The following is a 13,968-nucleotide window of genomic DNA, read 5'->3' on the forward strand; positions in this document are numbered from 1 at the left end:
ACAAGTTAGTAGTGGGCAATCAAGTTAATATAATATTGACCTTCACTCAGTATTTTCTATGTTCCAGGCACTATGCTGGATACTTTACATATATTATCTTTATCACAGTAGTTATAAAGGTGTAGCCTGTACCTGTAGAATGAGGTCACAGATGTATTTTGTTTCATCTGCATGAGTCAGTTCAGATTATATATTTTTTCAATAAAATCACCTATTAAATTTCCTTAGAAAGTTTTCAATTTTTGCTGGGCGCATTGGCTGACACCTGTAATCCCAGCACTTTGGGAGGCTGAGGCAGGTGGATCACCTGAGGTCAGGAGTTCGAGACCAGCCTGGCCAACATGGTGAAACCCCATCTCAACTAAAAATACAAAAATTAGCCGGGCGTGGTGGCAGGTGCCTGTAATCCCAGCTACTTGGGGAGCCAAGGCAGGAGAATCGCTTGAACCCGGGAGGCGGAGGTTGCAGTGAGCCCAGATTGTGCCATTGCACTCCAGCCTGGGGGATAAGAGTGAGGCTTCGTCTCAAAAAAAAAAAAAAAAGTTTTCAATTTTGAAATTTCTACTGCTATCAGCTTTTTATTCTGAATATTGTTTATTTTTGCCTTCTCTTCTTTATAAATCAGTTTATGTCATTATTACTGTTACATACAATATATGTTTTACATAAGACAATAAATGTCTTTCCTCTCTAGTTGTTTTGTCTCTGGTGTTCCATGATAGCACCATGATATAATAAGAGGCGGGATAGGCCAGGCATGGTGCCTCATACCTGTATAATCCAGGACTTTGGGAGGCTGAGGCAGGTGGATCACTTTAGGTCAGGAGTTTGAGACCAGCCTGACCAACAGGGTGAAATCCTGTCTCTACTAAAAAAAAAAAATACAAAATTAGCTGGGCGTGGTGACGCACACCTGTAATCCCACTGCTTAAGAGGCTGACGCAGGAGAATCACTTGAACCTGGTAGGTGGAGGTTGCAGTGAGCCGAGATCGCACCACTGCACTCCAGCCTGGGCAACAAGAGTGACATTCCGTCTCAAAAAAAAAAAGAGGTGGGATTATTTATTTATTTATTTATTTACTTATTTGTTTATTTTTCTCTGCTGCAGATTCAGAGTACATCTTTAACCTGAAGACTCAATTTTTTCATCAACCTTGGAAAACTCTCAACCATTAGCTCTTAGGATGTAGCCTTGTCCTTTTCTAGTCTCTCCTTCAGTAACTCATTAAATATCTATTAGACCTTCTAGTTCTTTCTGCTACATTTTAAAACTCCTTTTATGTTTTACATTTGTATGTACCACATTTAAGGTAACCTATCTTCCACTTCATTAATTATCCGTTCATGTATGTCTTATCTCTGCTATTTTTTTTTTTTTTTTTTTTTAGAAAGAGTATCGCTCTGTAGCCCAGGCTGGAGTGCAATGGTGCAGTCTCAGCTCATTGCAACCTCTGTCTCCCGGGTTCAAGCAATTCTCATGCCTCACCCTCCCGAGTAGCCAGGATTACAGGCGTGTACCACCAAGCCTGGCTAATTTTTTGTATTTTCAGTAGAGATGGAGTTGTGCTATGTTGCCCAGGCTGGCCTTGAACTCCTGGCCTGAAGTGATCCACCTGTCTCAGCCTCCCAAAGTGCTGGAATTGCAGGCGTGAGCCACCGCACCTGGCCTTATCCCTGCTGTTTAACCCACTCACTGAATTTTTAATTTTAAGGACCATATTTTTCATTTCTAAACACTTGATTCTTTTCCCAATCTATTCATTTTTCAAAATATCCTGTTCCTTCCTTGATATTTTGAGCCCCTCCATTAGTTCTTAAGTCATCTCAATGATATTTTAATTTATAACATCCTTTATATTGTCATTCTGTCATTTCAATGTCTTGAGGGTCTAACTCTGCTTTTTAATTGTGTCTGTCGATTCTTTCTATGGTACCTATGTCCTTGATCTGTCATAATCATCTCATCTTGACACCTGGGTTTTGAAGGTGTCTATCCAGAGAGACTTTATCTTTGCTTCTGTAGAAGTTCCAGAGGTATCAATATCCTGATAGCAATTTTCATGTTGATTTCTCACCTTGGGGATGACAGTGTAAATTTAAACCAAAATGTATCATGTCCAAATAATCCTAACATTCAAATAAAACTTGTATTAACCTTTTTATGGAATAAAAACATGGACAAAATGTGTTTAATCAATGAGACAAAAACATACCTTTTTGGCTGAAGAACCTGTCAAGACAAAAGTTGAAAAAACTGGAAGTGGATATTTGGTTTCAGGATCCCAGCACTCAATAGTAGCTCCCATAGGAAGGCAGAAAAGAGGTACATCTGATTCTGAGAGTGGAAATGACTCATAGTCCTCTTCTGGATATCTAAAAATTAAACCTTTTGAAGAATGAGACAACAATAAATTTTTTAAATAGTTACTTTTCCATAAATTGCATATGATAGGTATTAATGGAATATTTTAATGCCGAATTTCATGGCAATACTTGTGTGGTATTTTAAAATTGATTTCCCCCTTGCTATAACAGAAACTAAAATAAGTTTACCCCTGATATTTTACCCATGAATTTACAGTTCATTGTAACATTAAAAATGTATTAATATACTAGTTGAGATTCCATTCAACCAATCTTGATCACCAATCTTAATGTATTTTCTTCTACACATGCCAACACCTTGTGGAAAATGGTAAGAAACATACAGAAAAATTTACCAACTATTTCAGTCAGTCTTCTGTGAAAAATTCAGGGAAGAGACAAGTGTTAGGAAATAATGCTGAGGCAACAGAAATTATCACAGCCCCTAAACTCATCTTAAGAGAGAAGCAGTGTAAAAGGCATGCAACATGAAAAGTAAACGAGACAGAAACACTGTGACTAAGTACAGAGTACGTGAGACCCAGAAAGTAGGAGCAAGTGACAGTTTGAGAACCACAATAAAGACCCACAGAATAAATGAGCTACAAGGCATCACTTCATTAGCCTCTAAGGTCATCAATATATAGACCATCTCTAAGTGAAAAACTTCAAAATCAGTAGTAGAATTTTGAGCCCAAATTCAGTATCTAAAACTCTCTATTCTAAAGTAAGTGTCTCATATCAAATAACTGAATACTTTGGTACAGTTTCTTTCTATAAGTTTTTTAAGTGATATCTTTTCTCCACCAAAAACAACAACAACAACAAAAAAAGGACATCACACATAATCAACATATTACAGCAGTATTAACAGTATCACTTTTTTTTTTTTTTTTTTTTTGAGAGAGAATCTTGCTTTGTCACCCAGGCTGGAGTGCAGTGCTGTGATCTCGGCTCACTGCAACCTCCGCCTCCTGGGTTCAAGCGATTCTCGTGCCTCAGACTCCCAAGTAGCTGGGACTACAGATGCGTGCCACCACGCCTGGCTAATTTTTGTATTTTTAGTAGAGACGGGGTTTCACCATGTTGGCCAGGCTGGTCTCAAACTCCTGGCCTCAAGCGATCTGCCCGCCTCACTCTCCCAAAGTGCTGGAATTACAAGCGTGAGCCACCATGCCCAGCCTACAGTATCAGATTTTAAAATGATACTGAATTTTATATGTTAGTCGTTGCCATTGTTTTTATATTATAAATTAAATGGTTTGGTTCATTAGTATGAATGTTTTTATGAAAATCACCATTTTTTGGATATGAATTTGCCTGACTTCCCTGAAGTAAAACTTTATTTCAAGAACTGTGCATAATCAAAAAGTAATTAGCACTGCTTCTTTTCACAAAGAAGTATTCCAGTATCTTTTCTATTTACAACTGGAGCATACCTGTATTTTCAGTTTTTATCCCACCATACCAGTGGAATGAAGACGTGACACTTAAATCTTTACAGCCCTTGACACTTTAATGTGCAGTAAGAATGTGGCGATAGATTTCTCAAACACTTCATGGCAGAAAAGTTTCTCAGGCCCTCCTCTCCTCCATATAGCTGATTCTTTGCAACAAAGGAGAAAGGAAGCAAGTCCACCTTTCATGGCAAGTAACATGTGGTTTCAAATCAGACACAAAGAGATAAGAGAAGGAAATATAAGAAGTAAAGATGCAGTTTGACACCTTTCTGATTGCCAAAATATAAAAGGTCAGAGAGTCAGCAACTTTCCATTATACTGTTAAGTCTATTAACGTAGACCAAAAGCTTGAATGTTTATTCCACATATGTTTGCTTTAGATAAATGTTTAAATTAAATTAACAGCATGTTTGGTGGGGGTATTAATATATCTTGTATATGTAATGTATTTAAGAAAACACATATCTTTATATGCTAAAATTATAGATAATTTTATGAATAGATCAATTCTACAAACTATGTAAGGGAGCATACTTTATCTCTTTTAGCCAAATGTTAATATGCACCAGTAACTATAGCAATTGAGACAATTTTTTTTAACTCACCAGCCTTATATGCTATTGCATTTGAAGCAGGTACAGACTTCTTATAACACAGAAACACGCTGGAACCCCACTGTAAAACATAAATTAGGTTTATAAAAAAGACAAAAGAGTGCAAAGAAATTGATTTTGTTGGATACCAACTAAAGATTCATTTATTTACTCAGAAGAGTCTATTTAAAACGTTTACATAATGAACTATGCAGTATAAAATACAGCAAAGCATGAAGTTCAGAACACTAAAATAAAAGAAGAGAGTAAGAAAACAATGCTACAAAAATCAAACTGATATGAAGGCCATTTCAAAAGATTTAGAATTTCACAATCACTCAGAGATTGCCCCTTCTTGTAAGACACAGCACAAAACGGAGTGTGCACTGGAGCCCAAACTGGGGAAGACTTGGGTCACTGGAGGACTATGAGGTCATCACCTCCAGAGGCAACCCTGTCTTCACTAATTGTTCTGGGTGCATTTGTCATCTCCGCCTATACAACATTAAGCTAATATTAGTTTGACCTGAAGATATTTTTCAAAGTAAATCTGAACCAAAAGTAAGCTGTAGTCTTTAAAAACTATGAATCAAACATTTATGTTCATTTTCTTCTTCACTACAGTCCTTTTAAAGAGTAAGTATGCATGGATTGGGTGTGGTGGCTTGCGCCTGTAATCCCAGCACTTTGGGAAGCTGAGGCAGGTGGATCACAAGGTCAAGAGATCAAGACCATCCTGGCCAATCAACATGGTGAAACCTCATCTCTACTAAACATACAAAATTAGCTGGGCGTAGTGGTGCATGCCCGTAGCCCCAGCTACTTGGGAGGCTGAGACAGGAGAATCGCTTGAACCTGGGAGGTGGAGGTTGCAGTGAGCCAAGATCACGCCACTGCACTCCAGCCTGGGCGACAGAGCGAGACTCCGTCTGAAAAAAAAAAGTAAGTACGCAAAACTGCAATATTTTCTCCTGAGCCCCAGAGTTCAGGAGCATCCTGGGCAACTTAAGGAGACCCTGTCTCAAAAACAAAAACAGGCCGGGCATGGTGGCTCACGCCTGTAATTCCAACACTTTAGGAGGCCAAGGGAGGTGGATCGCTTAAGGTCAGGAGTTCAAGACCAGCCTGGCCAACATGATGAAACCCTGTCTCTACTATCCTGTAGTCCCAGCTACTCGGGAGGCTAAGGTGGGAAGATCACTTGAGCCTGGTGGGGGGTCAAGGCTGCAGTGAGCTGTGATCGCACCACTGTACTCCAGCCTGGGCGACAAAGCAAGACCCTGTCTCAAAAAAATAAAAAAAGCAAACAAACGAATGAATGAATGAATAAATGAATGTAAGGAGAGCTTCTACCCACTCTAACCCCACAGTTGTCCCTGAAGACACCACTGAAATCCAAAAGTGAATAAAACCTTTGTTAATGTAACACAGACAATATTAGGATTTACTCCCTCAAAAATATCCCTGACTTAAAGATGAAATTATTATAAATCACGGGATAGGACTTTAAAAATTATTACAAATCATAAAAATTAGGAAACAATAAAAACAAGCATCATGAAAATATAAAATGTGAGTATATACCCAACAGTAAACAGGAATCCAAAACGTATCCCTTTTTGGTTTCATATGAAACTTTGAAGATGAAAACTTTATTCTTACCATTCCACAATTTAAGTTTTTGTCAACTTTGCAGAAGGTATGAGGAGGAGTTTCTCCTTTACTGGTTACAATAACACAGATATCAGTTACAGCCAAGGAATTCTGGGGTCGAACTGGAGGAGCCCTTCGATAAGTGATAAAGATTCTTTGTGAAGTAGTTGAACTATTGTTGACATTGGCACAGCGACCATAGGGTGTGGCTAGGATCACTTCACATCCTGGAATAAGCCGTTCTTTCCCTTCATATAGCACTCTGCATGGCAGGAAGGGGAAGAAATAGATATAGATATATACATACACACATACATATGTACATATATATAGTACATGCATTTCAGGTTAATGCTGGTTTTCTTCTTGAAATCAAAGAAAATTTTTTTGGTCTCTCCTATTGTTTCCCAAATCTTCAGTAGAAACCAAAATTAAAATTATTCCTTTGGGAACTACAAGTCTCTAAACTATTTTTCAAAAGCCAAAACATAATTTAACAAGTGTAAACAGGATTGAACAACTTGATTTTGTATTGCTTATTATAAGAAACATATGAAAAAAGAAAGGGGCAACACCACAAACATCTTCAGGTCAATTCCTAGAAGTTTCACCAAGTATTCAGATGTTTTCATAAAAATTCGCTTCATAATTTGTCAATTTTTTAGCTTTAAAAATCCTCTGAAAACTATAAAACGTTATTTAAAGAAATTAAAGAGCTGAATAAATAAGACATCTCATGCTTATGGACAAAAAGACAATGATGGCAATACCCTCAAATAGATTAATGAAAATTGAATTAATTTGATTAATTCAATCTTCAATTTGATTAATGAAAACTGAAAAATGAATTAATGAAAATTGATAAGATGGCAATACCCCCAAATAGATTAATAAAGTCAATGCAATTCCTATCTAAATTCCAGCTGCCTTTGGCAATACCCTCAAATAGATCAATAAATTCAATGCAATTCCTATTTAAACCCCAGCTGCTTTTGTTTTTTCTTGTCAAAGCAATCTGGAAAAAGAAGAAAGTTGGAGGACTCACACTTCCCTACTTCAAAACTACCACACATCTACAGTAATCAGTGCAACGTATTGGCATAAGAATAAACATATAGATCAACAGAATAAAATGGAGTGTCCAAAATTAAGCCCTTATATTTGCAGTCAATTGATTTCAACAAGAGTGCCAAGACAATGCAATCAGGAAGGAATAGTCTTTTCAATATGTAGTGTTGGAATAACTGGATATCTACCTGCAAAAGCATGAAGCTGGACCCCTTCCTTATACTACTCATCAAAAAACTAAAAATGGATCAAAATCAATGTAAGAACTATAGCACTCTTTGAAAAACAGAAATAAATTTTTGTGACCTTAGGTTAGACAAAGCCTTCTTAGATATGACACCAAAAGCACAAGCAGCTAAACATGTTAAGTGAAAAAAAAAAAAAAAAAGTCACAAAGACCACATACAGTGACTCAGTTTTTAAGAAATGTCCAGAATAGGCAAATCCATACAGACAGAAAGTAGATTAATAGTTACCTAGGGGTAGAAGGTGGGAAAGAATACTAAACAGCAACTGCTAATGGGTATGGGGTTTCTTTTTAGGCTGATGAAAATGTTCTAAAATTAATTGTGGTGGTAGCTGCACAACACTGTAAACAATACTAAAAACCATTGAATTGTACACTTTAAGTAAGTAAACTGTATGACATGTGAATTGTATCTCCATAAAGCTGTTAAAACCCAACTAATATTAAAATGTACTATAAAGCCTCTATATTTAAATCAGGAGAGTATTAGCAAGGAAGTGAACAGAAAGACAATGAAACAGAAGAAAAATCTAGTCTATCATGAAGGTAATTTCTCAATATACTAAGGGAAGAATGGATTTTTAAATGTAATAAGCAGGACTTAGATAACTGGATTGTTATTTGGAAAAAAATATTATTTGGAAAAAAATAAAATTCTGTCTATACTTCACACTACACACCAGAAGGGGATCCCCCGGTGGATCACAGATCTAAACATAAGGAATTAAATCATACTAGTGCTAAAAGTATATCTAGCAGTGGGAAAAGACTATGACTCAAAATCCAGTACCAATAAAATATGGGAGTAGAAAAATAAACTACATAAAATAAACGTTACATGACAACGAACACCATAAGCCAAGATAAAAGACAAGTTGACTGAAGAAAATACTTGGCAATTTATTTCACAAAAAGCTCATCTTCCTAACACATAAAAAATTTCCTTTAAAAAAATCAAGGTAAAGATTAAAAATCTGTTTATAGTATAAGCAAAAGAATAAAGAAAATCGCCCCTTAAACTTATGGAGCAATGATTAACCTCAATGAAATTACTCTGATACACCATTAATCTCTGTGAGATTGACAAAAAATATGTCAGACCACATACTTTGTTGATGGGATGTGGATTAATAAAACACATATATGGCAGAATATAAAATGGCACAAACACTATAGAGAAAAATTTAGTAACATTTAACAAAATTATTTACACATTTATCTTTTAATCCAGCAATTTTTTCTAGGATCTACCTGAAAACACACCTCCACAAATACATAACAATAAATGCACAGTTATTCATCAAAGCATTCTTTTAATAGCACAAAACTGAGAACAATCCAAATGTCCATCAGTAGAGGTTTCGTTGAATAAAGTAAATACATCCACACAAATAAGTATTATACAGTCACACACAAAAAATGAGGAAGATCTTATATTCAGATACAGAGTGATTGCCAGTATATACTCTTAGGTGAAAAAGGCAAAGTACAAAATAGGGTATAGAGTATCTACATTTTGTTTAAGAGAAAGAAATAGGCTAGGCACACTGGCTCCCACTTCCTTTCAATTAGCTTACCAAACAAATGAAAAAAAATGTCAATTTGTAGGTGACAAGTATATTGTTCATTATTCTACAGTCTATCATCTAGGAGAAAAGGATACTTGTGTATTATAATAGTTTATCAACTTTTCATATGTTTGAAATTTCTCAAAAAACAAAAGAACTGGAGAAACAAATCAGTTGAAAGCCAATGAATCTGACAAAGGGAAGAAAATAAGAACTTCGTATGGTCTATGATTCTGTGTCTCAAGAAATGCATCTGGGCGGGCGCAGTGGCTCACGCCTATAATCCCAGCACTTTGGGAGACAGAAGTGGGCGGATCACCTGAGGTTGGGAGTTCGCGACCAGCCTGACCAACATGGAAAAACACCGTCTCTACTAAAAATAAAAAATTAGCCTGGCATGGTGGCAGGTGCCTGTAGTCCCAGCTACTGGCGGGGGTAGGGGCGAGGGGCGCGGAGTTGCAGTGAGCCAAGATCGGGTCATTGCACTCTGGCCTGAGCAACAAGAACGAAACTCTGTCTCAAAAAAAAAAAAAAAAAGAAAGAAAAAAGAAATGCATCTGATATATAAGATAACATACTGCCCTGTTTAAATTATACTATACAATCATGCACCACATAATGATGATGCAAGCACAGACTGCATATACTATGGTGGTGCCACAGATTATAATGGAGCTGAGAAATTCTTATCACCTAGTATTTACAATACTATACCTTTTATCATTACTTTAGAGTATATTCCTACTTACAAAAAAAGTTAACTGTAAAACAGTCTCAGGCAGGTCCTTCAGGAGGTATTCCAGAAGGCATTCTTATCATAGAAGACAGCTCTATGTGGGTTACTGCCCCTGAAGAACTTCCAGTGGGACAAGATGTGGCGGTGGAAGGCAGAGATAGTGATGATCCTGACTCTGTAGGGCTAGGCTAACATGTGTCTTTTTGTCTTAAATTTTAACAAAATAGTTTAAACAGTTAAAAAAAAAAAATCCAGGCACAGTAGTTCATATCTATAATCCCAGCACTTTAAGGGGCCAATGCAGAATTGCTTGAGGCCAGGAGTTCAAGAACAGCCTGGGCAACATAGGAGGACCTCATCTTTGCAAAAAAATTTCAAAATAAGAAAATAAAAACTGGTCAGAGGCAGTGGCTCACGCCTGTAATCCCAGCACTTTGGGAGGTCAAGATGGGTGGATCACTTGAGGTCAGGAGTTCAAAACCAGCCTGGCCAATATGGTGAAACCCTGTCTCTACTGAAAATAAAAAAAAATTAGCCAGGTGTGGTGGCAGATGCCTGTAATCGCAGCTACTCTGGAGGCTGAGGCAGGAGAATCACCTGAACCCAGGAAGCAGAGATTGTAGTGAGCCCCAATCATACCACTGCACTCCAGCCTGGAAGACAGAGTGAGACTCTGTCTCAAAAAAAAAAAAAAAAAAAGAGAAGAAAAAAAGAAAAAGAAAAACCAAAAATAAAGTTTAAAAACCAAGCTAGTGCCAGCTATTCAGCAGGCTGAGGCTGGATCACTTGAGCCCAGGAGTGCAATGCCAGCCTGGGCAACAAGGCAAGACCCCGTTTTTTTTTTTTTTTTTTTTTTTTTTGCCAGGCGTGGTGGCACATGCCTGTAATCCCAGCACTTTGGGAGGCCAAGGCAAGCAGATCACTTGAGCTCAGGTGTTCCAAAGCAGCCTGGGCAACATGGCGAAACCCCATCTCTACAAAAAGAAAATTAGCCAGGAGTGGTGGCATACACTTGTAGTTCAGCTACTCAGGAAGCTGAGGTGAAAGGATTATCACCTGAGCCCAGGAGGTGGAGGCTGCAGTGAGCCTAGACTATACCACTGCACTCCAGCCTGGGCAACAAAGTGAGACCCTGTCTCAAAAAATAAAAAATAAAAGAATAAATTTTTAAAATAAAATTTTAAAATACAAAAAAACTTAATAAAATAAGGATTTAAAGAAAGAAAAATATTTTTGTACAGCTGTATGGTGTTTTAAACTAAGTATTACAAAAGAATCAAAAAAATTAACAAAAACTTTAAAAGTTTATAAAGTAAAAAGGTTATAATAAAGCTAAAGTTAACTTACTAAAGTCTATAGTAGTATACAGTAATGTCCTAGGCCTTCATATTCACTCAACACTCACTCACTGACTCACCTAGAGCAACTTCCAGTCCTGCAAGGTCCATTCATGGTAAGTGCCCTATACAGGTGTGACTTATTTTTTATGCCAGATTTTTCTGTACCTTTTCTATGTTTAGATATACATATACTCACCACTGTGTAAGTTGCCTACAGTATCTATTACCCCAGTAACACGCTGTACAGGTTTGCAGCCTAAGAAAAATAGGCTATAGTTGTATATGTAGTAAGCTATGCCACCTAGGTTTGTGTATGTACACTCTATGATGTTCACACAATGACAAAATCGCCATAGAACACATTTCTCAGAATGTATTCCCATCATTAAGTGATACATGATTGTACTTTATAGTATATACGGTATTTCTATGGGAATATCAGATTTTACATATTTTAACTTAACATCTTTTCTAGAGAAAAGTACTATTTTTATAAATACCTCATCTCAGTTTATAAAACAGTAAAAAAGACAAAAGTTTAGCAACAGTGTTTCATATTAAATTTAATGAGATGGGTGTCTGTATTTCCAGTAGCTAATAGGCTTTCCTACTATAAATACAGAAGCTAATAGGTTTTCCAAACCCCTTCACGCTAGAGTGAGGAAAGAGTGGGGGGAAAGTGAGGAGAACAGGCCAAAACATTTAAGTCACCAGACATTAACAATTATTTGATCTGGAGAGAAATATTAACCATCATGATTAGCTTAAGGACAACCATACACTCTAACAAATCTGTATCAATAAACTACCATAACAAAAATTAGAAGCCTTAGGAACTGCAAGATGTGTATGAAAAAGCCACTTGCAATCTGAAAGCACCTACATATAATTACGTGAGTCATCATTTTATTTTTAAGTTGTATCACAAGCAACAACAATTTTTCAGAGATTCACATCTTTCAGTTATGACTGTATGGGAGGGGTGGCAGGTGGGCTTGTCAAAAGATGGACTCTAAAAGACGACTGGCCCGGCACAGTGGCTCACTCCTGTAATCCCAGCACTTCGGGAGGCCGAGGTGAGCAGATTGCTTGAGTCCAGGAGCTCAAGACTAGCCTGGGCAACATGAGAAACCCCACCTCTACAAAAACTACAAAAACTTAGCCGGGTATGGTGGTGCTTGCCTGTAGTCCCAGCTACTCGGGAGGCTGAGGTGGGAGGACCACCCGAGCCCAGAGGGCGGCGGCTGCAGTAAGCTGTGATCGCACCATTGCACTGCAGCCTGAGCAACCACAGTGACACACTGTCTCAAAAAAATTCTCCTTATTTTTATATAAAAAAAACCAATTTTTTTAATTAAAAAAAAAAGATGCCTAAAAGAGGGAACAGTGAATGCTGGAACACAAAATAAGTACCTGGCTGGTTTCCCTTCAACTAACATGGAGGTTACCACAATTTTATCCTACATCCTTAAGGATATATATTACCTATCTTCTTAAGGAAACCATAGAGAAAAAAAAAACAGAATAAAACCATTAATGTCACTCCACTGCAACCAATACTCTGTGTTTACACCCATTTTAACTTACTTTCTTCTTCTCAAAGGAAAAGCCCCTTCCGGCGGGGCACAGGGGCTCATGCCTGTAACCTGAACACTTTGGGAGGCAGAGGCAGGTAGATCACGAGGTCAGGAGTTCAAGACCAGCCTGGCCAACATGGTGAAACCCCGTCTCTACTAAAAATACAAAAGTTAGCTGGGCGTGGTGGTGGGTGCCTGTAATCCCAGCTACTTGGGAGGCTGAGGCAGAGAATTGCTTGAACCCGAGGTGGAGGTTGCAGTGAGCCGAGATCACACCACTGCACTCCAGCCTGGACAGAGCGAGACTCTGTCCAAAAAAAAAAAAAAAGGAAGGGAGGAAGGGAGGAAGGGAGGAAGGGAGGAAGGGAGGAAGGGAGGAAGGAAGGCAGGAAGGCAGGAAGGCAAGCAGGCAGGCCGGCCCCTTCAAATAAAAGCTAATCCAGTCACCTATGCTGTTAACATCATCTCTTCAATAATTTTATTCTATAAAATATCTCTTTTTCCTATATTTCCTACCCTTCCTTCTCCACTGATTTCTTCCTTCAATATGAAAATGTTCTAGGTTATTCCCTGAGAGGAAGGTTAAAAAACAACCCTTGAATTCATATATCTTCACCCTCTAGGTATTTTAAACCATTGTTTCTGGGAATTTTGTTAAAAATAGATTTTTTTTTCTTCTGAGGCAGGGTCTTTTGCTCTGTTGCCCACGCTGGAGTGCTACAGTGGCACAATCGGAGCCACTCCTGGGCTCCAGTGATCCTCCCACCTCAGCCTTCTGAGTAGCTAGAACTACAGGTGCATGCCACCACACCTTGCTAATTTTTTTTTTTTTTTTTTTTGTCTTGAGAAGGAGTTTCACTCTGTTGCCCACACTGGAGCCCAGTGGCGCAGTCTTGGCTCACTGCAACCTCCACCTCCTGGGTTCAAGTGATTCTCCTGCCTCAGCCTCCCGAGTAGCAGGAACTACAGGTGCTCGCCACCATGCCCAACTAATTTTTGTATTTTTTTAGTAAATAGGGGGTTTCACCATGTTGGACAGGCTGGTCTTGAACTCCTGACCACAAGTGATCGGCTTGCCTCCGCCTCCCAAAGTGCTGGGATTACAGGCGTGAACCACCACACCGGGCCCTTGCTCATTTTTATTTTTATTTTTTGTGAACTCCTGGCCTCAAGCAATCCTCCTCCCACCTCAGCCTCCCAAAGCGTTGGGATTACAGGTGTAAGCCGCCACACTGGACCAAAATACAGATTGTGATTCAGTAGGTCTGGAATAGTGCCTAAGTTTCTGAGTTTCTAACAAGCTTCCAGGTCTTTTGGATAATACTGGTCCATGGGCTACAGTTTGAATAGTTAGGCCCTTA

General features: G+C 38.3%; 1 protein-coding gene across 14 annotated transcripts in view; it reads right to left on the reverse strand.

The window, feature by feature from the left end:
* The window catches only part of DENND4C (DENN domain containing 4C), a 146,830-nt gene that overhangs the window by 84,196 nt on the left and 48,666 nt on the right, over nucleotides 1-13,968 (reverse strand). For 13 of the 14 annotated variants that reach the window (XM_063788705.1, XM_054658739.2, XM_016960670.4 and 10 more), the window contains exons 3-5: nucleotides 6,081-6,333; nucleotides 4,431-4,500; nucleotides 2,215-2,387 (exon numbers count right to left, since the gene is read on the reverse strand). Coding sequence is in view for 11 of the 14 variants with exons in the window: in XM_054658739.2 (XP_054514714.1) it covers nucleotides 2,215-2,387; nucleotides 4,431-4,500; nucleotides 6,081-6,333 (496 nt within the window). In the remaining 3 variants the exon portion in view is untranslated. The remainder of the gene's footprint in view (nucleotides 1-2,214; nucleotides 2,388-4,430; nucleotides 4,501-6,080; nucleotides 6,334-13,968) is intronic. The other variant, XM_063788704.1, reaches the window with a different exon arrangement.

The sequence above is a fragment of the Pan troglodytes genome, chromosome 11, assembly GCF_028858775.2.
Source record: "Pan troglodytes isolate AG18354 chromosome 11, NHGRI_mPanTro3-v2.0_pri, whole genome shotgun sequence".
NCBI classification, from domain to species: Eukaryota; Metazoa; Chordata; class Mammalia; order Primates; family Hominidae; genus Pan; species Pan troglodytes.